Here is a 26,317-nt window from a genome sequence, read left to right on the forward strand (position 1 = left end):
GAGCCCAAAAGTTTCCAATGTGTTAAAGGTTGACTCAGTGTATTGACGAGATTTTGCTTGTTGTTTGGCTAAGAATTCAGGGCATTGCTCAAATGGCTTGATCTCAGGATTGAGTGTTGGCAAATTGTGGGTCAAGTACTCCAACCTTGCTTGCATGTTTTCATCATACTCCATTCTTGTGCGTGTCTAACTTCACCTATGGTATGATGAACATTCTTCCATTGATACAGGTTGTGACTATATTCCGATGCTTTAGCTTGACTGAAATACAGCTTATCATATGATTCCTTGAATTCTTTGTATTGCTCTTTCTGCCCTTCAAGGATCTGTGCTTGAAATTCTTGCTGCTGTCATCATTTGTTGTTGCCATCTCTCTTGTTTTTCCTCCATTTGATGCTGCCAAGCTTCTCGTTCTTCCTTTTCTTTCAATAATTATTCCATGAACTCAGGATGGGGCTCTAGATATTGCGCTGGGCCCCCTTGATTTTGGCCTTGTTGGATCTGCATGAGTTGATTCTGACCTTGTTGAGCCTGCATGAGTTGCTGAGATAATTCTTCAATTGATCTTTGCAATTGGCTCATATCTATGGCATCATAAGCTTGATTTCGTCCTTCCTCTCTTTGTGATCTCCTTTGTCTAGGAGCTACCACCCCTTCTTGATTTTCTTCTTCATTAATTCCCTCCATGCTCTTCTTGGTAATCCATTTTCCCACTTTCACTTTTGTTGTGTCCTCATCTTCAAAATTACATTAGCTCTGTTACATAGCCTGAGGATGGTACTTGGATGTCCAAGACCTTTTGATTTGCTTGTGCTATCGGCCATTCCTTGAATACTGTCAGCTATGAGTTGTGCAACATTGATCTCACCTCCATGCAAGATGCAGTACGTCAAGAGAGCTCGTTTGATTGTGACCCAAGAGGCATTTCCAGTAGGAAGAATAGATCTCCTCACTATTTCAAACCATCCTTTAGCCACTGGAGTCAGATTTATCCTCCTTATGTGACTTGGAATCCCCTTTGAATCTCTTTCCCAATCTGTATTTTCCATGCATATCCCTTGCAGAATTTCGTCAGGATTATTTTCCCTTTGCAATCTAGCCTCATAACTAAGCTCTGGATAGGTTATGGTTCTCAACTTGAGAGCTCTTGTGATGGCAGCTGGGCTAAAACTCACTTCAACCCCTCTGACATAGCTTGTGTAAGGAGCACTATTTTTGTTTTCTTTTGCAGCATTTGCATAGAACTCCCTAATCATTACTGCACTGATGTCAGTCAGAGGAGCACACAAGAGTTCCCACCTTCTTTCGTTAGTGATTTGCCTCATAATGGGATATTCTCCTTCCCTCAAATCAAAGCCTTTCTCATAGATGACATTCTTTGCCTTCATGAACCTATGATATCTCCCTTCATGGAATTGGGATCTAAATTTGGTTGCATCAAAGGTTGGAGGTTCGGTTATCATAGGCTCTTTTCCCGGCCTTCTTTGTGAGCTTGATGAGGCCATTGAGATTAAAGTAAAAAGAAGGAAGAAGTGAGAGTAGAAGAAAAATGTGTTGTGTTTGGGGTGGACTTTGGTTCGGTTTTGATGTGTGAGACAAGGGAATTATGTTGGTTTTGGAAGTGGAACAGAGTGTGGTTTCATATGAAAGTGGCTTGAATGGGAATGTGTATGCCTTGTTGGTGCAATGGCTATTTATAGGCCATGTTTCCAAGCTTTTCAACAAAACCACAATGAATGAATGAAGAAGGAACCGTTAGTGTTCATGAAGGGCTGAGATTGAGTTGGTCATCTCAAGGACTCATGGAATGGACGGTCTGCATGCATGGTTGAGGCTTGACGAGGATCCTCCTCCCATTGGCTGCATGCACTTCGGTGTCCAATGTTGCATGCATGCAAATTTTGTTCCCCATGAGCACGTTCTCCTAGGCACATGTGACCTCCCTCACATAGCTCCTCCTAGCCGTGACCCTTCCTTGAGTTTTGTCTTAATCTTTTTCTCCTGCAAGAATCAAGATAGCTAGCCTTAGATCATTAATATGGCCGTTGGCAATTAATTCGTATTTAATAGGAAAAGAATTATTTTGTTTTGTTTATTATTATTTAAAATAAATTTTTTTGGTCAATTATGCCCCTTAATTAAAGATGTTAAAAGTTGGTGAACACCAAACTTATCCTTTATTTAGGGGATGGCTTAGCAATTGCAAACCAATCTCACAATTGATGTATTTTTTTTTTAAAAAAAATATTGATGTATGACCCCTTGTCTATATGGTTTTGAGTTCATGATTGGGAAATAATCCTCTGAACGTTGTTGCACATGCAGACACCAAACTTAGTGTTTGGTCATATGCTTCATTAAAAGAATTATGCATATGTTCTAAAAGACAATCCTCTTTTTTGAACAATGAACGTGGGTGTACCTTAAGGTACACCAAACTTAGAAGTTTGCCATGTGCTTCAAAATGATATATGCATTTACCAGGCATGAAAATTCAAGATCATATTCAGAGGGATCATAGCTTATTAAGTAAGAGAAAACAGAAATCTTAAACCATGGGTTGCCTCCCATGAAGCGCTCTTTTATTGTCATTAGCTTGACATTAACCTCCCTTTATGGTGGTTGATGTTGGTGATGTCTCAATTTGTCACCTCTCAATTTGTCACCTCTCACTGTCAGCTTTCTCTTTTAATTTGGTGATCATAGCTTTCATGAAGAACACTATGAATGCATAAATTTTCGAAAAAAATGCAAGAAAAATTTTTAAAGCATGCAATTGACACCAAACTTAAAAGTTGACTCAAGACTCAAACAAGAAACACAAGATATTTTTTATTTTTATGATTTTATTAATTTTTTTTTTGTATTTTTATTAATTTTTTTCGAAAATAAAGTTAGGAAAAATGAAAAAGAAAAGAAAAATTTTGAAAAAAAATTTTGAAAAGAAAATTACCTAATATGAGCAACAAGATGAACCGTCAGTTGTCCATACTCGAACAATCCCCGGCAACGGCGCTAAAAACTTGGTGGACGAAATTGTGATCAACAATAATGGCTCTTTGGCATGTGCCTAAAAAAACTAACTCAACACTTTCTTTCCACAATTCCGTTCAACTTAACCAGCAAGTGTACTGGGTCATCCAAGTAATACCTTACGTGAGTAAGGGTCGATCCCACAGAGATTGTTGGTATGAAGCAAGCTATAGTCACCTTGTAAATCTCAGTTAGGCAGATTAAATGGTTATGGGTTTCGAAAATTAATAATAATTAGAAAATAAAAAGGGATAGAAATACTTATGTAAATCAATAGTGGGAATTTCAGATAGGCGTGTGGAGATGCTAGAATCCTTTTGAATCTCTACTTTCTTATTGCTTTCATCCAATCCTTCTTACTCCTTTCCATGGCAAGCTGTATGTAGGACATCACTATCATCAATGGCTACTTTTAATCCTCTCGGGAAAATGGTCCTATGCGCTGTCACTGCACGGCTAATCGTCTGGAGGCATCACCCTTGTTGATAGCTACATCCCATCCTCTCAGTGAAAATGGTCCAAATGCTCTGTCACAGCACGGCTAATCATCTGTCGGTTCTTAATCAGGTTGGAGTAGAATCCCTTGATTCTTTTGCGCTTGTCATCACGCCCAGCCCTCAGGAGTTTGAAGCTCGTCACAGTCATTCAATACCGGAATCCTACTCGGAATACCACAGACAAGGTAGACTTTCCGGATTCCCAGGATCCTACTCGGAATACCACAGACAAGGTTAGACTTTCCAGATCCCCATGAATGCCGCCATCTATCTAGCTTATACCACGAAGATTTTGTTGGGGAATCTAAGAGATATGCGCCCGGCCTAAGGTAGAATGGAAGTGGTTGTCAGTCACGCGCGTTCATAGGTGAGAATGATGATGAGTGTCACGGATCATCACATTCATCAAAGTGTTGTGCAACGTATATCTTGGAATAAGAATAAAAGAGAATTGAATAGAAAGTAATAGTAATTGTATTGAAACTTGAGGTACAGCAGAGCTCTACACCCTTAATCTAAGGTGTGCAGAAACTCCACCGTTGAAAATACATAAGTGAAAGGTTCAGGCATGGCCGAATGGCCAGCCCCCTAAAACGTGCTCAATGGCCTCCTAAGATGAAGAATAAAACAAAACTGAGACCAAAGATGAAACGTGGTCAAAAGACGACTAATACATTAGTAAAAAGTCTTATTTATACTAAACTAGCTACTAGGGTTTACATGAGTAAGTAATTGATGCATAAAACCACTTCCGGGGCCCACTTGGTGTATGCTTGGGCTGAGCTTGATCTATCCACGAGCTGAGGCTTTTCTTGGAGTTGAGCTCCAAGTTATAACGTGTTTTGGGCGTTCAACTCCGGATCATGACGTGTTTCTGGCGTTTAACTCCAGACAGCAGCATGTACTTGGCGTTCAACGCCAATTTACGTTGTCAATTTCCGAATAAAGTATGGACTATTATATATTACTGGAAATCTATGGATGTCTACTTTCCAACGCAGTTGAGAGCGCGCCATTTGAAGTTCTGTAGCTCTAGAAAAGCCATTTCGAGTGCAGGAAGGTCAGATTCCAACAGCATCAGCAGTCCTTTTGTCAGCCTTTTTCAGAGTTTTGCTCAAGTCCCTCAATTTCAGCCAGAAATTACCTGAAATCATAGAAAAACACACAAACTCATAGTAAAGTCTAGAAATGTGAATTTAACATAAAAACTAATGAAAACATCCCTAAAAGTAGCTTGAACTTACTAAAAACTACCTAAAAACAATGCCAAAAAGCGTATAAATTATCCGCTCATCAATAAACATGGGTGTAAAAGTAAAATTTGGGATCCTGGAATCTGTTCTGACATTCAACACCCTGGGAGCCTAGAAACCTATTTAAAATTGCTCAAGGGCTTTACATGCCTTGTTTGGAACCCCGGAGGCTGTTGGCATTCCAAACACTGGTAGAGATTTCTGGATGAATTCAAGCACAAGCCACTATAACAGGAAGCTCATCAAATGTCCAACTTAAGGACTATAACTAAAAGTGCTAGGTAGGAGACAACACACCATGGTATGATCGTTCCTTCTCCATTCCACTCTGTTTTTGAATTTTGTTTGAACCAAAAATTTTTTCATGACATTCATTGTATTTTGCATTCTGCATTATGCATAAAAAAAGAGAGAAAGTACGCGACGTGACAGCGTCGTTGAAGCGTCCGCGTCCCAAGTGCATTAGGAAGAAAAGGAAAGTGAACAGAAAGTCACGCTAAAGCGTGGCTGGAGGCGTGCCTTTGGCACAATTTGACCGAAGCAACCGCGTTGCTGACGCGTCCGCATCATGTGGGAAAAATGCCTCCCATGCGTCCGCATCTCCCACGCGAATGCGTGCCCTAAAAATTGACGTAAAAAGGGTGTATGGCAGCAAGTTGTGATGGAGTGGGGCCGGAATTGTGCTAGAAGCACAAGCCCTACCACGCGAACGCGTGCCCCACGCGTTTGCATCATTTTTTGAAATATGGCCATTGACGCGATTGCGTCACCCACGCGAACGCGTCACCCTAGATTTTTGGCAAAAATGCATTTAAACTGAGAGTTGTGCGTACGCGAGGCTGCTCTCACGCCACTAGCCCAAATCGAGTCACGCGTTCGCATGCCCCACGCGTCCGCGTCACATGAATTTCTCACAGCCCACGCGATCGCGTGCACCACGCATCCGCGTCACATGCGACGCACAGCTTATCCAAACCAGCGCCCATTATCTTATCTTTTCTTTTCTAAATCCTAATTTCTTCTATCTTTTCTTCTTTCTTCCTCCTTTCTTCCTTTCTTCTTCTTTTTCCATTGGTGTTAAAATTCTCTTCTTTAACTATTGCATCTTTTCTTGAATTATTATGGTGCTTCATGACTTGTTTTATTCTAATTGGGTATTATTATTCAAAAGTCAATGCTAATTTTTATAATACTGATATTCCTTTTGCATTGATATGTACTTACACTATCTTGTATTACCCACACTCTCTTCCCTGTTATTGCAACTTTTGCACTATTGATATGCCAATTGCTTGCACTATTTTCTCACTTGCATGTTGTAGCTACCATGTAATTGAGACATTTATTATTTGGCATTAACACCCATATTTTATTTATGCTCTTATCTTTATTTCTGAGTTACTTTTCTTCCTTTTCCTCTTTTTTCACGATGGCCACCGAGAGGGGACAGGAAGTACCTCTATTTGGGAAGACAGGCGAGTCAATATACACAATCTGTAGATAAAAGGTATCAGTTGGAGCAGTCCGTCCACCTGCACATCTTTACATGCACCGAGGACGGTGCAATCTTTAAGTGTGGGGAGGTCGATACCGATCTCCATGGGTTAGTTATCCTCTTCTCAACACCAATGTTTAAATTCTCTTTGTTAAATTAGTTGTTGCATTTGCATGTTTGATTGCATATTTTCTTGATTTTGTGCATATATTACCATTACTTGGTTGAAGTAATATTCTCTTTTTCAAGAAAACTCTCTATAGCATTTCACTAATTTGAATTAAACTTTTATTAAAACTTGTTTGAAGAAATATTATATTAAAACATGATTTAGAGCTCGAACACACAAAACCAGTGAGATTTTGAGCCTACTTGATTGGTTGCATTTTACCAACCAATATTTTATTTTTGGTGTGTATTTTTCTCTCTAAAATTGTGATCTTTGTCTTGCTTAATTCTATATTTCCATTATTTGATGTATGCATGGACTTATATGATTGAGGCCTTGTTTCACTGAGCTTACATACTCATATGGCCTTACTTTTCATTATCCTTTGCAAACCAATGTTGAGCCATTTTACCCCTTTGTTATTTACTTTAGCACATCATTAACTCTAAGCGAAAAACAATAATGTCCTTAATTTGAATCCTTGATTAGCTTAGACTAATGAAAGCGCGTATAAATTAAGTGTGGGGAAAGTGGGTTTGGAAACGTTTGGTTTGAGAATTGAGTATGTTAGACTTTGTGTGAAAATGTGAAAAATGTTAAGAACATGTTTATGCATTCAAAACCTTAATCATATGCATTAAAAAAATTATTAAGAAAAGAAAATTAAAAAAAACAGCAGAAAAATAAAAAGGGACAAAATGCCCCAAAGTAAATGGTAATAGCAATGCATATGTACTGTACCCAAAACTTGGAATGCATAAATATGTAGTAAATGCAGTTAATGGGTAGTTATTGATTTTATATTACATGGCTTGTTCTAAGTTAGGTGGAAAGTTTATGTTAATTAAGGATTCAGATTTTAGTCCACTTGGCCAAATACAATCCTACCTTGACCCTAACCGCATTACAACCCTTAAAAGACCTCTTGATTTGTGTATTGGTGCATTAAATTTTTTGTTGATTGTTAGATGAAAAGCAAGCTATAGGAAGCAAGATTAGTAGAGAATTGAGAGAATTGACCCTAGACACTTGACAGTTGGAATGATATACACTACCATTAAGGGTTCAATGCTTGATTCGATGTTCCCTGCTTTCATGAGCTATCTTCTTACAAGTTTACTTGATTTTTATTGTATGATTTGAATTAGTGGAATTTGGTTTATGTTTATCTTGGAGAACTTATTTATTTTTAACCAAGTAGGTAGAATCATTTTAGCATGTGGTTGCATTCACATTCATAGGTTGCATTGCATGAGTCCTGCTTTTCCCTACTCATTTATTTTGTCTCCTTGAGCTTAGCATGAGGACATGCTAATATTTAAGTGTCGGGAGGTTGATGAACCACTATTTTATGGTTTATATTGTGTTTAATTGAGTGGTTTTATCAAGCTTTTCATCCACTTATTCATATGATTTGCATGTATTTACAATTCCTTCTTAAAAATATTCTATAATTGAAAACTTGCTTCCTAAAGACTTTTTAGTTGTATATTTTTATTTTCCTCCGTACCATTCGATGCCGTGATCTATGTGCTAAGTGCTTTAGGCTTCATAGTGCAGGAATGGCGTAAGGAATGAAGAGGTAGCGTGTAAAAGTGGAAGGAACACAAAGAATTGAGGAAATGACCAGTGAAAAGTCACGCGGTCGCATGGCTCACGCGACCGCGCGAAATGGAAGAAATCACAGTGACGCGCTCGCGTGCCTGACGCGACCGCGCGGATTGAAAGTTGCACGAACGACGTGAATGTGTGGACGACGTGCACGCGTGGTACAAAAATCGCTGAATAACGCGAACGCGTGACCGACGCGTACGCGTGACATGCGCGATCTGCAGAAATTATAGAATAAAGTTTTGGGTCGCATTTTGACCCAGAGTTTGTCCCAGAAACACAGATTAAAGTTAGGGAACATGCAGAGACTCGACAGATCGGATCAGAATTCATTTTTCTTAATTTAGATGTAGTTTTTAGAGAGAGAGGTTCTCTCCTCTCTCTTAGGTTTTAGGATTAGGATTTCTTTTAGTCATTAGGATTGCTTCTTCGTACCAGGTTCAATAATTTATGTTTCTCTTCTATTTTTGTTTACTCTAAAGCTTTTATTTGTATTTGATTTATGTTGCCCAATTGGCTTATGAACTTTTCCATGTTAGAATTGACATCTTCATTCAATTTGAGGTATTTCAAACATATGACTTTTATTTAGTTTCTTATATTCTTGGCTTTAGTTGATTGATTGATGACTCTTGAGTTATCAAACTCAGCAGTTGATTAATATTTGAAGTTTGCTGGTTAATTTGGATCCCTCTAAAGCTAGTCTTTCCTTAGGAGTTGACTAGGACTTGAGGAATCAAATTAATTGGTCCACTTGACTTTCCTTTATTTAGTAAGGGTTGACTAAGTGGGAGCAACAGACAATATTCATCACACCTGATAAGGATAACTGGGATAGGACTTCCAGTTTTCATAATTTGCCAGGAGTTTTTCTTTGCTATTGATTTATTAATTCCTACAATCTATTTTTCTTATTCAAACCCTTTTCAAAAACCAAAAAATACTGTTTTCCATAACCAATAATAAATTATACTTCCCTGCAATTTCTTGAGAAGATGACCCGAGGTTTGAATACTTCGGTTTATAAATTTTATTGGGTTTGTTACTTGTGACAACCAAAACATTTGCAAGAAAGGTTGATTGCTTGGTTTAGAAACTATACTTGCAACGAGTATTTATTATAACTTCTAAACCATCAATCTTCAGTTCTTCAGAACTCAAATCTCCTAAAGAGGTGTTGAGTTGCTCCCAATAGTTGTGTGGAGAAAAATGCATCCCTTGAGGCATCTCAGGGATTTCTTGATGAAAAACCTCGTCATGCTGTTGTTGAGGTCCTTGAGTGGCTCTCTTGTTTGCTCCATCCTCTTTCTAGTGATGGGCTTTTGAGATGAATTTCTCTATCTCCCATGACTCAGAGGTGGAAGCAAATGCCTTCCCTTTCCTCTTTCTAGAGGTTTCTCCGGCCTTAGGTGCCATTAATGGTTATGGAAAAAAACAAAAAGCAACGCTTTTTCCATACTAAACTTAAAAGGTTTGATCATCCTCGAGCAAAAAAAGAAAGAAAAGAGGAGGAGAAGAAGAAATAGAGGAGATAGAGGTGTGTAGGAATTCGGCCAAGGGGGTTAAGTGTTGGAGATGTGTGAAATTGAAGGTGGTAAGGAGGGTTATTTATAGGGTAAGGGCGACAGGATAACCGTGTGGAGAATGAGTGGGTGTTGGGAGGAAAATTGTTTGAATTTGAATGGTTAGGTAGGTGTGTGTTGGGGAATAATGTTATGGAAAGGTGTGAATAAGAGGGAGAGTTGGGTGGGTTAGGTGGGGATCCTGTGGGGTCCACAGATCATGAGGTGTCAAGGAATTCTCATCCCTGCACCTTCCTGGCGTTTAAACGCCCACTGTGTGCCAAATTTGCCGTTAAACGCCAGTTCTGCTACCTTTCCTGGCGTTAAACGCCAGGCTGGTGCACCTTTCTGGCGTTTAATGCCAGCCAGACACCAGACAGCCCTTTCTGCCGTTAAACGCCAGTCTGGCTGCCAATTCTGGCGTTTAACACCCAAAATGCTGACAGACTGTGTGTTAAACGCCCATTCTGCTATCCTTACTGGCGTTTAGTAAGCCTGTCCTCCATGGTGTGCTATTTTTTATGCTGTTTTTCATTCTGCTTTAATTTTGTAGTTATTTTTATGACTCCACATGATCATCAACCTAAAGAAAACATAGACTAACACTAGAAAATAAAAATGAGAAAGTGATTAATATAGATAAATAAGATTGGGTTGCCTCCCAATAAGTACTTCTTTAATGTCAATAGCTTGACAGTGAGCTCTTATAGAGCTTCACAGATGCTCAGAGCATGGTTGTGGCCTCCCAACACCAAACTTAGACTTTGAATGTGGGGGCTCTATTTGACTCTGTGTAGTGAAAATTGGATGAAGCTTTTCATGCTTCTTCTCTATGATTATAGAAGAAGATCCTTGAGCCTTAAACACAAGGTAGTCCTCATTCAATTGAAGGACTAACTCTTCTCTGTCTACATCAATCATAGCCCTTGCTGTGGCTAGGAATGGTCTTCCAAGGATGATGGATTCATCCTCATCCTTTCCAGTGTCTAGGATTATGAAGTCAGCAGGGACAGCCTTCAACCTTCACTAAGACATCCTCTACAAGTCCATAAGCATGTTTTATTGATTTATCTGCCATCTCTAGTGAGATTCTTGCAGCTTGTACCTCAAAGATCCCTAGTTTCTCTATTACAGAGAGTAGCATGAGTTTGATACCTGACCCCAAGTCACACAGAGCCTTTTCAAAGGTCATAGTGCCTAGATACTAAGCAACTTGCTTTTCAACAGTGTCTTCGTCCTCTTCAGAGGAAGAATATTCATCAGAGCTCATGAATGACAATAGTAAGTTTAGCGGAATCTCTATGGTCTCTATATGAGCCTCATATTCCTTTGGTTCCTCAATAGGGAACTCCTTATTGGTCAGTGGACGTCCCTTGAGGTCTTCCTCACTAGGAATCACTGCCTTTTCACTCTCTCCAGGTTCGGCCATTTTGGTTATAGTTATGGTCTTATACTCTCTTTTGGGATTGTCTTCTGTATTGCTTGGAAGAGTACTAGGAGGAGTTTAAGTAACTCTTTTACTCAGCTGACCCACTTGTGGCTCCAAATTTCTGATGGAGGACCTTGTTTCATTCATGAAACTGAGAATGGCTTTAGATAGATCAAAGACTATGTTTGCTAAGCCAGAGAGGCTCTGCTCAGAATTCTCAGTCTATTGCTGAGAAGATGATGGAAAAGGTTTGCTATTGCCAAACTTATTTCTCCCACCATTATTGTTGTTGAAGCCTTGTTGAGGCTTCTGTCCATCCTTCCATGAAAAATTTGGATGATTCCTCCATAAAGGATTATAGGTGTTTCCATAGGATTCTCCCACGTAATTCACCTCTTCCATTGCAAGATTCTCATGGTCATAAGCTTCTCCTTCAGAGAAGGCTTCTTTAGCACTGCTGGATGCAGCTTACAATCCAGTCAGATTCTGAGAAATCATATTGACTTGCTGAGTCAATATTTTGTTCTGAGCCAATATGGCATTCAGAGTATTAATCTCAAGAACTCCTTTCTTTTAAGTTATCCCATTATTCACAGGATTTCTTTCAGAAGTGTACAAGAACTGGTTATTTGAAACCATCTCAATGAGTTCCTGGGCTTCTGCAGGGGTTTTCAGATGAAGGATTGATGAGCGGATATTTTATACGCTTTTTGGTGGTATTTTCCTGTAGTTTTTAGTATGCTTTAGCTACTTTTAGTATATTTTTATTAGTTTTTATGAAAAAATCACATTTCTGGGCTTTACTATGAGTTTGTGTGTTTTTCTGGGATTTTAGGTATTTTTTGGCTGAAATTGAGGGACCTGAGCAAAAATCTGATTCAGAGGTTGAAAAAGGACACACCAAGTGGCATAAAAGTTGGAGTTAAACGCCCAAACTGGCACCAAAGCTGGCGTTTAACACCAGGAATAGCATCTACACGTGAAAGCTTCAATGCTCAACCCAAGCACACACCAAGTGGGCCCCGAAAGTGGATTTCTGCACTAATTGTCTTAGTTTACCCATTTTCTGTAATCCTAGTTTACTAGTTTAGTATAAAAACTACTTTTTGAGATTCATTTTGTACCTCATGAGATTTTACATCTGAATTTGTATCTTCTATAGCATGAGTCTCTAAACCCCATGGTTGGGGGTGAGGAGCTCTGCCGTGTCTCGATGATTTAATGCAATTACTTCTGTTTTCTTTTTAATCATGCTTATTTCTATTCTAAGATATTCATTCGCACTTCAACATGATAAATGTGATAATCTGTGACACTCATCACCATTCTCAACTTATGAAAGCGTGCCTGACAACCACTTCTATTCTACCTTAGATTGAGTGTGTATCTCTTGGGTTCCTACTCCACAAGTTTGATTGCTTTTTTTGACAACAGAGTATTCAGATTCGTGGAACCAAAATCTTCGTGGTATAAGCTAGAATCAATTGGCAGCACTCTTGAGATTCGGAAAGTCAAAACCTTGTCTGTGGTATTCCAAGTAGGATCTGGGAAGGGGTGACTGTGACAAGCTTCAAACCCACAAATGCCGGGTGCAGTGACAGTGTGCAAAAGGATCAATGGATCCTATTCCACCACGAGTGAGAACCGATAGATGATTAGCCCTATGTAACCTGTAGTTGGACCATTTTTATTGAGATGACGGATGGTAGCCATTGACAACGGTGATCCACCAACATACAGCTTGCCATGGAAAGAACCTTATGTGCGTGAAGAAGACAATAGTAGGAAAGTAGAGATTCAGAAGACAGAGCATCTCCAAAACCTCAATCTGTTCCTCATTACTAAATCACAAGTATTTTTTATTTCATGTTATTCATTCTTCATAAACAAAAATCATTTTTATCATTAATCTCATGACTAAGAGTTACAAGATAACCATAGCTTGCTTCAAGCCGGCAATCTCCGTGGGAGACCCTTACTCACGTAAGGTATTACTTGGACGACCCAGTGCACTTTCTGATCAGCTGCACGAAGTTGTGTATCATGATTTCGTGTACCAAGTTTTTGGCGCCATTGCGGAGGATTGTTCGAGTTTGGACAACTGACGGTTCATCTTGTTGCTTAGATTAGGAATAATTTATTTTTTGTTGGTTTAGAGTCACTAAATTTGAGTCTTTTGTTTGAGTTTAGTTTCATGTTTTAAGTTTGGTGTCCTCTTTGTGTTTTTCCTTTTAATTTTTGAAAAAAATTGTTTTTGGTTTTCTAAAAATTCTAAGTTGGGTGTCTTTTGTTGCTTATTATCTTATACATTTTCAAATTATTAGTGTTCCAAGCATAAAAATTTTTATGTTTGGTGTCCCTTGTGTTCTTATGTTCTTAAAAATTTTCAAAATTTGTTCTTGGTCTTCATCTTGATCTTGAAAGTGTTCTTGGTGTTCATCTTGACATTCAAAGTTTTCTTGTTTGTTTCCATTGTTTTAATCTAAAAATTCCATGTTTGGTGTCACTTTGTTATTTTTCTCTCTCCATTTTAAATTCAAAAATAAAAAAATACCTTTTCCTTTAATTCCTCATAAAATTTCGAATCCCTTGGGTTGACTTGGTCAAAATTTTTAAAATCATATCTTTTTCAAAACTTCCTAACTACTTTCTCTCTCTATATTTTTCGAAAATATTCTACAAAATCTTTCAAAATCTTTTTATTTAATTAATTAATTAATTATTTTAGTTTTCAATTTCCTTTTATTTCATTTTTTTAAATTTCAGTATTTTTAAAAAAAAAAGAAAAAATAATAAATAAATATAAGAATAATTTTTTTACAATCCACATCATCTCCCTTTCTCCATCATGGACCTAAGTGGAAATGAACAGTCCAGAAGGACTCTGGGGTCATAAGCTAACCCTATTATTGCTTCATATGGGAGTAGTATCTGTATACCCCCCATAAGAGCTAACACTTTTGAGCTAAATACTCAGCTCATTATCATGGTGCAGTAAAACTGCCAGTATTACGGTCTTCCACTGGAAGAGCCTACTGAGTTTCTGGCACAATTCTTACAAATTGCTAACATAGTACGTGATAAGGAAGTGGATCAGGATATCTACAGATTATTGCTGTTTTCCATTTGTTGTAAAAGATCAAGCTAAGAGGTGGTTAAATAACCAACCCAAAGCCAGCATAAGAACATGGAAACAGTTATCAGACAAATTTCTGAATCAATATTTCCCTCCAAAAAGGATGACACAGCTAAGGCTGGACATCCAAGGCTTTAACCAAGAGGATCATGAATCTCTTTATGATGCTTGGGAGAGGTACAAAGAGATGCTAAGGAAATGCCCCTCTAAAATATTTTCAGAGTGGGTGTAGTTAGACATCTTCTACTATGGGCTTATAGAAAAAGCCTAGATATCTTTAGACCACTCAGCTGGTGGATCTATACACATAAGAAAGACAATTGAATAATCTCAAGAGCTCATAGATACCGTTGCTAGAAATTAGCATCTGTACTTAAGTAGTGAGTCCTCCATGAAAGAAGAAGCTAAGGTAGTATCCACTGAACTTATTCCTCTAGAACAAGTTGCTGAATTCAATAAGCAATTATGCTATCTTACAGAACAGCTACCAGAATTTAAGGCAATGCTACAAGAAACCAAGGATGCCAACCAACGTTTAAAGGAACAATTAAATCAAACAAAACAACAATTATCCAGACAAATAACAGAAGAATGCCAAGATATTCAATTAAGGAGTGGGAACACATTAAATGTCTCAATTCAAGGCAACAGAAAGTCAAGGAAGGAACAGCTGACAGAGGATGAGCAAACCACTGCCCAAAATCCTTCTGAGGACAGTAAGAGCCTAGAGAAGAATACTTCTGTCTTTCAAACGTCAGAAAAGGATAAAGAATTGGCGTTAAATGCCCAATGGATGCCCACTTCTGGCGTTCAAACGCCAGAAAAGGGTGAGAAACTGGCATTAAACTCCCAGCCCATGTCCAGTTCTGGCGTTCAAACACCAAAAAGGGGGAAAATATGGCGTTAAACGCCTATCCAGCCCCCAATCCTGGCGTTCAAACGCCAATGAGGGATCAGACACCTTCAAGTGCTGATAGAAACCCCTCTAAGAAGGCTTCTCCAACCACCTCTGTAGGAAATAAACCTGCAGCAACTAAGGTTGAAGAATACAAAGCCAAGATGCTTTATCCTCAGAAACTCTGCCAAGCGGAATAGGATAAACAATTTGCCCACTTTGTAGACTATCTCAGGACTCTTTAAATAAAGATTCCGTTTGCAGAGGCACTTGAGCAAATACCCTCTTATGCTAAGTTCATGAAAGAGATCTTAAGTCATAAGAAAGATTCGAGAGAAACTGAAAAAGTTCTCCTCACTGAAGAATGCAGTGCAGTCATTCTGAAAAGCTTACCAGAGAAGCTTAAGGACCCCGATAGCTTTATGATACCATGCACATTAGAGGGTACTTGTACCAAGACAACTCTATGTGATCTAGAGGCAAGTATCAACCTGATACCTGCATCTACTATCAGAAAGCCTGGTTTGACTGAAGAAGTCAAACCAACCCGGATATGTCTCCAACTTGCTGATGGCTCTATTAAAATGCCATCAGGCGTGATTGAGGACATGATTGTCAAGGTTGGGCCATTCGCCTTTCCTACTGACTCTGTATTGCTGGAAATGGAGGAGCACAAGAGTGCAACTCTCATTCTAGGAAGACCTTTCCTAGCAACTGGATGAACTCTCATTGACGTCCAAAAAGGGGAAGTGACCTTGAGAGTCAATGAGGATGAGTTTAAGTTGAATGCTGTCAAAGCTATGCAGCATCCAGACACTTCAAGAGATTACATGAGTATTGATATTATTGACTCCCTAGTAGAGGAGATCAATATGACTGAGAGTCTCGAATCATAGCTAGAAGATATCTTTAAAGATGTTTAGCCTGACTTGGAGGAATCAGAGAAAATAGAAGAACCTCTGATAACTCCTCATAAGGAGGAGAAGCCTCCTAAACCCGAGCTCAAACCACTACCACTATCTCTAAAATACGCATTTTTGGGAGAAGATGACACTTTTCCAGTGATCATAATTGATGCCAGGGCATTTTGGCCAGTTTCACTGACCTTTTCTTTACTGTTTTTAGGTAATTTCATGCATTTTCTTAGGAAATAAGTTAGTTTAGGGCAGATATTCACTCAGACCTTGATTCAAGCATACATTGTGCATTTTACATTGTTTCATGAGGATTTTGCATGATTTTAATGACAAAATTGTATATTACATTACCCATGACTTGGACTAGAACTTTGATGCACTCTATTGCTTGATTTCAGGACCAAAGGAAGCAAGGAATGGGAGGTAACTTACAAAGTTAAGGAGAAAAGTAATTGCCAAAATCACTCTCAAAAGCCATCAATGCCCACGTTAAAGAGTCACGTTAACTAAGTTAACGTGAACTCTAACGTGGAGAAGAGAAGTTGAGCCAACGTTAGTGACACTCAACATTGTCACTAACGTTGGCAATTGCTCACAACTGGCCACGTTAGAAAGCCACGTTAACCTAGTTAACGTGGCCTCTAACGTTAAAGGGGGAAGAGAAGCCAACGTTAGTGACACTCAACATTGTCACTAACGTTGGCCTAAGGTGCAAAGAGCCACGTTAACTCCCACGTTAACTTGGTTAACGTGGGAGCTAACGTAAGAGATGGAGAGTTGTCGAAAACGTTAGTGACACTCAACATTGTCACTAACGTTGGAGCAACCACACAACCCCCAAGAACCACGTTGACTTCCACGTTAACTTGGTTAACGTGGAATCTAACGATGAGGAATGAAGAATGAGCCAACGTTAGTGAACTCAACATTGTCACTAATGTTGGGATGGCTAAAAATGGCCACGTTAGAAGCCACGTTAACCTAGTTAACGTGGACTCTAACGTGAGACCTAGGGGCACACTTGAACGTTAGTGGCAATGTTGAGTGTCACTAACGTTCTCGAAGGCTAACAAGGCAACGTTAAAAGCCACGTTAACCCAGTTAACGTGGGCTTTAACGTGAGGGAAAGGGGTGCATGGCAACGTTAGCGACAATGTTAAGTGTCACTAACGTTCTCGAACTTGTATTTTCATTAAATGATAAAAACCCCTAACGTCTTGAGCTAAAGTCTAAGCCCACTTCACACTATCTCTCTGCAAGTAAGCCAAGCCCAATTGAAGAAAGGAACTGCTTCAAACTTAAAGATCCAGAGGCCCAAGACTTGAAGAGCTAACTAGAAGCTGAGAAGAGTAATATATATAGGAGTAGTTTTGAAAGAAAGAGCAGCTTTTTGGGAAGGAGCTAGGAGAGAACTACTCTTTGTATTTACTTTCTTTGTACTTCTAGCTTTATCATGTATTTTCCATCTTTGATTTTGATTTCTAGAGCTATGAACAACTAAAACCCTTTTCATTGGGTTAGGGAGCTCTGTTGTAGTTTGATGGATCAATACTAATTTTCTTATTCTTCTTCTATCTTTCCTTTTGATTTTACTTGAAAGCTTTCGATCCTCATCCAATTGGATAGTTATCTTGGAAAAGAAGCTATTCAAACATGGATCTCTTCGGATCCTTGAAAGAGGAATGAAGAGATTAGCTAGAAATGCTTTCTCATGCTGGACCAAATTGAGTGTGGATGGGTATGTGGCTATAACCCTCTAAGCATTTGATTTGGGAAGTGCATGTGGTATAATTAGTGACCACACTTCATCTCTTCTCATGAGCAATTGACCAAGGAATTGGCTATTGATCAAGATTTGAGAGATTGAATTGCAAGAAATTGTGATTCAATCACTTAAGATTGCCAAGGAGATCAATGAGTGCATTGATTGAGGAAGAGATGAAAATGAAATTGATCCGGAGAATGCAACATCTCCTAAGCCCAATGAACTCCCCATTTCTGATCTTACCCATTCTCTTTATTTTCTCCAATTTACTTTTATGAGCAATTCCCCCATTCCCATTTACAATTCTGCTATTTACTTTCAGTCAATTACTTTCCTGCCATTTTAATTTCTGCAATTATCAACTCTATTCATGGATTTGCTCAACTAGATTATTCCTCTAATTAAAGTTTCTTGATCAATCAATCCCGGTGGGATTTGACCTCACTCTATTGTGAGTTTTTACTTGACGACAAATTCGGTACACTTGCCGAATGGGAATTTGTTGAGAGACAAATTTTACCCCGATCAAGTTTATGGCGCCGTTGCCGGGGATTGATTGTGCATCGACAATGATTACATTAGAGGATCACTAGATTGAGCATTTGTATTTTGTTTGATTTAATTTTCTGTTTGGTTAATTTGCTTTTCGTCTTAGTTTAATTCTTCCCCTCCCCTGTTTCTGAGTTTTTCTTTGCTATTTATAATTCAGTTCACTAACCCACTAACTGTTTGATATATTGCATCACTGACACTAACAAGTTATTCTAACAAGATACTTTCGGCATTGCTTTTCTTGCTTGTACTCTGTTGGTTGTATGACAGGGAGAAGAAGCGGAGCTTCAACTTCCTTTGATTCTGAACCTGAGAGAACCTTCTTAAGATTAAGAAGGGAGGCAAAAGAAAAACGTGTAGTGGGTGCTGAAGAAGAAGAGGAACACTTTGAGGAATACTTTGAAACAACCATGGAGGACCATCGTGAGGAAGAGGTGCACAACCATGGTGGAGGAGATAGAGCAAATCCTGGTGGGGAAGATAGAAGAGTCTTGGGCTCTTACATTAACCTAAACCCAGGGAACTGCGGAAGTAGCATCCAAAAACCAACCATCCATGCCAACAACTTTGAACTAAAGCCACAGCTCATCACCCTCGTTCAGAACAATTGCTCGTTCGGAGGAGGTGTTCAAGAAGACCCCAACCAACACTTAAACACATTCCTGAGAATATGTGACACAGTGAAGTCCAATGGCGTTCAACCAGACGTCTATAGACTGTTGTTGTTCCCATTCTCTCTCAGAGACAAGGCAACCAAGTGGTTGGAGCCTTTTCCAAAGGATAGCTTGACAACTTAGGATGATGTTATGAACAGATTCTTGGAAAGATTTTACCCTCCTCAACGAGTCAATCGGCTGAAAGCTGAGGTCCAAACTTTCAGGCAACAAGATGGTGAGACTCTATATGAAGCATGGGAGAGGTTTAAAGACCTAACAAGGAGATGTCCATCTGATATGTTCAACGAATGGGTGCAGCTGCACATCTTCTATGAAGGACTGTCATATGAATCTAAGAAGGCCGTAGACCATTCATCCGGAGGTTCTTTGAACAAGAAGAAGACCATCGAGGAAGCCATAGATGTCATTGAAACTGTAGCTGAGAATGACTACTTCTATGCTTCCGAAAGAGGGAACACTAGAGGGGTAATGGAGCTGAACAATGTAGATGCTCTACTCGCTCAAAACAAGCTCATCACCAAGCAACTAGCTGACCTCACCAAGAAGGTGGAGAGAAGTCAAGTGGCAGCAATCACCACTTCAACTCAAGAGGAAGCAAGTGAAGAGGAAGAAGGCACTCAGGAGCAAGCCAACTACATTGGGAATTCACCTAGATACAACCATGATCCATACTCCAAGACCTACAACCCTGGATGGAGGAATCACCCAAACTTTGGGTGGAGGAATCAACAAGACCAAGGCCAAGATCAGAGATGTCACAACCCCAACAACACAGCTCCCTAACAATTCACACAGAGGACATACCAACAAAACCACAGCAATAAATCTCACTCTTCTACCTCTACCCCCAACATACCATCATTTGATGACAGAATCTCTAAGATTGAAACCTTACTTGAAAGCATATGCAAAGACATTCAAGACAATAAGATGTTCAAAGAGGAGGTGAGAGCCAGTATGAAGAATCGGGGGGAAGCAATCAAGAAGCTGGAATTCCAAGTGGGATATTTGTCTGAGAAGATACCCAGACCCACTGATAGCTTCCCAAGTGACACGGAGAAAAATCCGAGAGGTGAAGCGAAGAAAGTAAGATGGGAAGACTGCAATATGGTCACTACAAATGACAAGGAGACTGAAGACAAGCCAAGCAAGCTGTCAGAACAACCTGAAAATACCTTAGTAGAGAAGGAGAAGAAAGACCAACAAGAACCAGAAATCTCACAACAGGAGCTGGTGAGACTATATGCACCATTTCCTCAACTGCTAAAGGGTGCTGTGGGAAAGAGAATGTACTCAAGGTTCTTAGACTCATTTGCATCTTTGAATGTGAACATACCATTCATCAAGGTCATTCAGCAAATGCCAGCATTCATCAAGTATATGAAGGAACTACTTCCTAGGAAGAGCTCACTCAAGGGGGGCCAGACTATAGTGATAAACAAGGATTGTAGCACCCTCATTCAAACACAATTGCCTGCAAAAAGAAAAGACCCAGGGAGTTTTCATGTCCCTTGTGCTATAGGGGAAACAAATTTTGATAGAGCACTTTGTGATTTGGGAGCAAGCATCAACTTAATACCCCTATCCCTGGTAAAAAGGCTGCAGATCAATGAGATACTACCTACAGATGTAGTCATAAGGCTGGCTGACAAGACTCAAAAGCAAGCAGTAGGAGTGGTGGAAAATGTGTTGCTCAAAGTTGGAAAATACTTTCTCCCAACAGACTTTGTCATTCTGGACATGGAAGAGAGTCACCTGCACCCAATCATATTGGGGAGACCATTTCTAGCTACTGCTAGAGCACTCATAGATGTGCAGAAAGGAGAGCTAATATTAAGGATCCATGATGAACAATTGAGCTTCAGTGTTTTCGAACTTTCACTGAAAAAAGATGAAGAGGACAAAGAACCGAGCAAAGTGCATCATGAGATACTAAAGGAAGAAGCAAGCACTGAAGCACAACAAGCTCATCCTGAGATTCACTGGGTTGATGGACAAGGCCAGCAGCAAGTGCCACAGGTCAAGGAAAAATTGGAGGAACCTAAGCCACCAGAAGTTTATGAGGACATTAACAAAAGCTCATCAAAAAGGAAGGTACCAAGGGGGTGGCGGAACAAGAAGATTCCTACGGAAGATTTCTCTCCAGGGGATAAAGTAATCTCAGCCTACTTCACAGATATCCCCCCTAATCTCCCCACTGTACCATCTCAGCTACCTAAGGTCTTCACCATCAACAGAGTTCTCTCCTTGGAGCATGTAGAGATCATTGATACAACTGATGACAAGTCATCATATACCCATTTTTCAAGCTAATTTCACTTGTTTTATTAGTCTTTATGCACTTTCTTGCATCCTAAGTAAGTGATTTGGAATGAAAATACATAACTTCTTTAGATCAAGCAACTACCATTAAATTGATGCTAACTCATGAGGTTTAAGCTAATTTTAATTGAACTTTAATTGATTTGTAAGCCTTATGAATTTAGTGATACTTTGAGTAGTTGTTTTGGTTGATTGTAGGTGAAGAAAAGAAGAAAAGAGAAAGCGTGGCTTAAGAAAGCGTGGCCCAAGGCGAAAAAGGCGTGGTGCATAAAGAAGGGAGCAAGCATTGCCCTTCACAAGGGCAGACTGCCCTCTAGGAGGGCAACATAAGGAAACAAGGCTTGAAGAGGCAACTCTGCCCTGCCCACGACAAGGGCAGAGCACAAAATTGTGCCTTGGATCAAAGAAGAGAAAAACCTTGCCCTGCCCTCCACAAGGGCAGTATCGGGCCTTCATGGAAAATAAATCAAAGGAAAAAGCCTACCAATGCTTGCCACAAGAATCGAACACGGCACAATGATGAAGCAAGGAACTAGGCCTCATTATGGTGCCAAGAAAGCCAAAGAAAAATAGTAGCGTGTGCATCGGCCAAGTCTCGAACACGGAACTTTAATTTGGAAACACTGCCCTGCCCTCCGCGAGGGCAGGGCAGCATTTTGTTGTGGCACGCACAGACGCACCAAACTGGCGCACCAAGGGACGGTTCGGCAGCACCAGCAGCACGCACAGGCACCAAACTGGCGCACCAGAAATTTCTGCCCTACCCTCCTCGAGGGCAGGGCAGCATCCTGCGCACCAAACTCGCACACCACGCTCGCACCAAGGCCGCACGCATCAATTTTTTGCCCTGCCCTCCACAAGGGCAGGGCAGCCTCCTGGAAGCAATTGTTCTTGGGCTGAAAATTGGATTAAAAATCCAATTTAATTCATTTCTTCACCAAATCAAAAGCCCATCCAAATCCCAAGATCCAAGAATAGAAAGTGTATAAATAGGAGCTAGTTTGATGTAAAAAAAAAACTTTTGACTTGACTTTTGAATTTTGCACTTTCTTTGGAGCTTTGAATTTTGCAACTTTTCTTTGAGAGACTTGACCGAGATTTCAGAGAATTAGGGAGGAGAATTGATCTCTCTTCTTCCTCGTTCTTGCTTGGGCATTTTCTACTTTTCTTGTTTGAGTCTTGGGTGTTAAGAATTGAGGAAATTCTGTCTCAATCTCCACTCAAGGGCTCTTTAATTTCTCTTCTGCATAATTGAATTCATTTACATTCCCTTTACTGCTTCTTCTTCAATTTCTTGTCAATTGCTTTGAGAACTTGGATCTGGGAAGGCAATCGAGATCTAAGCTTTGCTACCTAGTCTCTGGAGTCCTGAGATCCCAATTTCCTTTTGGTTCTTCTGTGAACCTTTGCTGCACTTAATTTCCTTACTGTTTGAGTTCTAATTGCTTCTAATTCAATTTCTGCTCTATTAATTGTTGCAATTCGATTTCTCTTTGCTTAGATTCTGAAATCCCAGTCCTCAAATCCCTTTTACATTCAAGCAATTTATATTACTTGCGTTTTAAGTTACTGCAATTTACATTTCTTGCACTTTAAGTTTCAGTCATTTACTTTCTTGTTCTTTAAGATTCAGCAAGTTTACTTTCTTGCTCTTTAATTTACTGCAATTCTCCCCTCTCCCTTTACATTCCAAGCAACTTAGCTTCTGTTAAATACAAACCACTCAACCAAAACTTAATTCGCTTGACTAAATCAACCACTAAACTAAAATTGCTCAATCCTTCAATCTCTGTGGGATCGACCTCACTCATGTGAGTTATTATTACTTGATGCGACCCAGTACACTTGCCGGTGAGTTTTGTGTCGGATCGTTTTCCGCACATCAAGTTTTTGGCGCCGTTGCCGGGGATTGAAATAGATTGACAATGATTAAGTGAAGTGGAGGTCTAGATCAAGCATTTTTTTCTTTTCTGTTTCTCTAACACACTAACTGTTTGAATTTTTGCTTAAACTAACTAAAAATTCATTCTAGCAATAGACTGAAGTTTTATTGATTTTCTGGTTCTGTGTGTGTCTTATTGTGTGTTTGTATGTCAGGTACAGGAAGAGCCTCCCCTCTTCTTTCTGAAATTGACCAAAGAACTCTTCGAATAATAAGAAGAGCTGAAAGAGGGAAGAACGTCTTTGGAGAGGAAGAATTTGAGGAGGAATTCCAAGAAATGGAAGGAGATCCATCAAATCCCAATCAACCAGAAGGAGGAGCCAATAATAACCAACAACAAAGAAGAGTAATGGCTTCCTACACATTTGCAAACGCTAGACATTGTAGGAGTAGCATTCTTCCCCCCAATGTCAATGCAAACAACTTTGAACTAAAGCCACAGCTCATCACACTGGTCCAAAACAACTGTTCTTTTGGAGGAGGGCCATTGGAGGATCCGAATCAACATTTATCTACCTTCTTGAGGATTTGTGACACTGTCAAAACCAATGGTGTGCCTCCTGACAGTTACAAGTTGTTGCTCTTTCCATTCTCTCTCAGGGACAAAGCCACTCAATGGCTAGAAACGTTCCCAAAGGAAAGCATCAACACTTGGGATGACTTGGTGAGCAAGTTCCTTGCCAAATTTTATCCCCCTCAAAGAATCATAAGATTGAAGACTGAGGTACAGACATTCACTCAAATGGAGGCTGAGAATCTATATGAAGCATGGGAAAGATATAAAGCACTATTGAGAAAATGTCCACCAGAGATGTTTACTGAGTGGGATAAGTTGCAAAACTTCTATGAAGGACTTACTCTGAAGGCTCAAGAAGCACTTGATCACTCAGCTGGAGGCTCATTACAACTCATGAAAACTACAGAGAAAGCTCAAAACCTCATTGATATGGTGGCCAACAACCAATATTTCTTTGCTCATCAAAGACAACGCCAACCATCACAGAGAAGAGGAGTAATGGAGTTAGAAGGAGTGGATTCAATTCTAGCTCAGAACAAGATGATGCAGCAGTAGATTCAACAACAGTTTGAGCAAATGGTCAAAAGAATTGATGGCCTGCAAGTAGCAGCAGTGAGCACCACAAGCCAACCATCAACCACATGGGTGCAAAGTGAAGAAACCCAAGAGGAGCAACAGCAAGAGCAAGTCCAATACATGCACAACCAAAATCCTGGAACAAATGAAGTCTATGGTGATACTTACAATCCATCTTGGAAGAACCATCCCAACCTCAGATGGGGAGACAACCCCAATCAAAGCCAACAACCATGGCAAAGAAACTCAAGTCAGAACAATTGGAAAAGCACAAACCACAACCCCCAGCCAAACACTAACCAAAATACATACAGAAAACCACAAAATAATTACCCCAACTCTAACCATCACCTACCCAATAACCACCCAACTAACCAAAGCACTTACCATCATCCAACAACATCCCAAAACCAACCCATCTCACAAGAATCTCAGAGGATCACTAATCTAGAGCAGCTCATGGAGAAAATGATGAAGAACCAAGAATTGACAACAAAGAACCAAGAAGCTTCCATGAAGAACCTAGAGAGGCAGATTGGGCAAATCTCCAAACAGATTTCTATTGAAAAACCATCAAGCTCACTACCAAGTGACACCATTCCTAACCCAAAGGAAGAATGCAAGGTCATGCAACTAAGAAGTGGAAAGATGTTAGTGGATGGTAACCAAAGAGCAACCAAGAATAATGACAATGAGCCAACAAAGAATGATGAAGCCATCAACAAGAACATGATAAGCAAGAATGTCCCAGAAAAACTCACAGAGGAAAACAACCAACCACAGAATCTGAAGAAGGGAAAGCAGATCATGGAAGAACCAATTCCAAGACAACTTCAAGGGGAGAAAAGCTTGACACCCCCAATACCTTATCCACAGAGATTCCACAAAGAGACAAAAGATCAGCAATTCCACAAATTTCTTGAGACTTTCAAGAAGCTGGAAATCAACATACCTTTGGCTGAGGCATTGGAGCAAATGCCTCTGTATGCCAAGTTCTTAAAGGAGCTTATCAACAAGAAGAGAAGTTGGAATGAGAAGGAGACTGTAATGCTTAGTGAAGAATGTAGTGCACTCATCAAAAAGGGACTCCCTCCCAAGCTTGAAGATCCTGGAAGTTTCTTCCTACCCTGCACTATTGGAAGCCTATTCATCAACAAGGGGATGTGTGATTTAGGAGCAAGCATAAATCTAATCCCATCTTCTTTAGTGAAAAAGCTTGGCATAGAGGGGGTGAAACCAATACAGATGTCCTTGGAGTTGGTGGACCAATCAGTAGTATATCCTAAAGGGCTGATTAAGAACCTTTTAGTTAAGGTTGACAAGTTTATCTATCCGGCAGATTTTGTGATCCTGGATTCTTCAGAAAATGGAAATGACTCCATAATACTTGGTCGACCATTTTTGGCCACTGCTAGAGCCATTGTGGATATAGAGCAGGGAGAGCTAACCCTCAGGATGCATGAGGAGAGCATCACCTTGAAAGTCTTTCCAGAATTACAAAGGAATGAAGAAACAAGCAAGACAAGTGGTGACTTCCTTCCAAAGCAAGCAACCGACAAAACAATAGAACAGGAGAGTGAGCTTGTACAAGGAGGAGAAGGAATTCAAAAAGAGGCCGGGATGATAAACAAAAAGGGGAGAATCATAACTCAAGTCACTGTCAAAGGAGACAGATCAACAAGGAAGAAAAAGAAGAAAAACAGGAAGAAGGCTTACAAAGGGTGGAAGAACAAGAAAATTCCAACTGAGGGATTTTCCAAAGGTGACAAAGTACAATTAGTATATCAACAGCTGGGAACAGAAGATCATTACACTGTCAACCAAGTACTCTCTCTTGAGCACATTGAAATTGAGCATCAAGGCACACAGAGAAAGCTTATAGTGAGAGGTGACAAGTTGAGACATCACTAGCATCAACCACCTTAAAGGGAGTTCAATGTCAAGCTAGTGACAATAAAAGAGCGCTTCA

General features: G+C 39.8%; 1 protein-coding gene across 1 annotated transcript; it reads left to right on the forward strand.

The window, feature by feature from the left end:
• The first annotated feature begins 19,948 nt into the window (after positions 1 to 19,948).
• On the forward strand, positions 19,949 to 23,441 carry LOC130949575 (uncharacterized). The gene is made up of 2 exons (XM_057878254.1): positions 19,949 to 21,276; positions 23,411 to 23,441. The coding sequence occupies exons 1-2, from the start codon at positions 19,949 to 19,951 to the stop codon at positions 23,439 to 23,441; spliced, it is 1,359 nt and encodes a 452-aa protein (XP_057734237.1).
• The last annotated feature ends 2,876 nt before the right edge of the window (positions 23,442 to 26,317 follow it).

The sequence above is a fragment of the Arachis stenosperma genome, chromosome 9 (assembly GCF_014773155.1).
Source record: "Arachis stenosperma cultivar V10309 chromosome 9, arast.V10309.gnm1.PFL2, whole genome shotgun sequence".
NCBI lineage: Eukaryota > Viridiplantae > Streptophyta > Magnoliopsida > Fabales > Fabaceae > Arachis > Arachis stenosperma.

Excerpts from the sequence above, each read along its gene's own strand:
- LOC130949575 (XM_057878254.1), top strand. The coding sequence starts at position 19,949 with ATGAAGAATCGGGGGGAAGCAATCAAGAAGCTGGAATTCCAAGTGGGA. Across the intron at positions 21,277-23,410 it reads ATTGATACAACTGATGACAA|GTACAGGAAGAGCCTCCCCT; the intron begins GTCATCATATAC and ends TTTGTATGTCAG.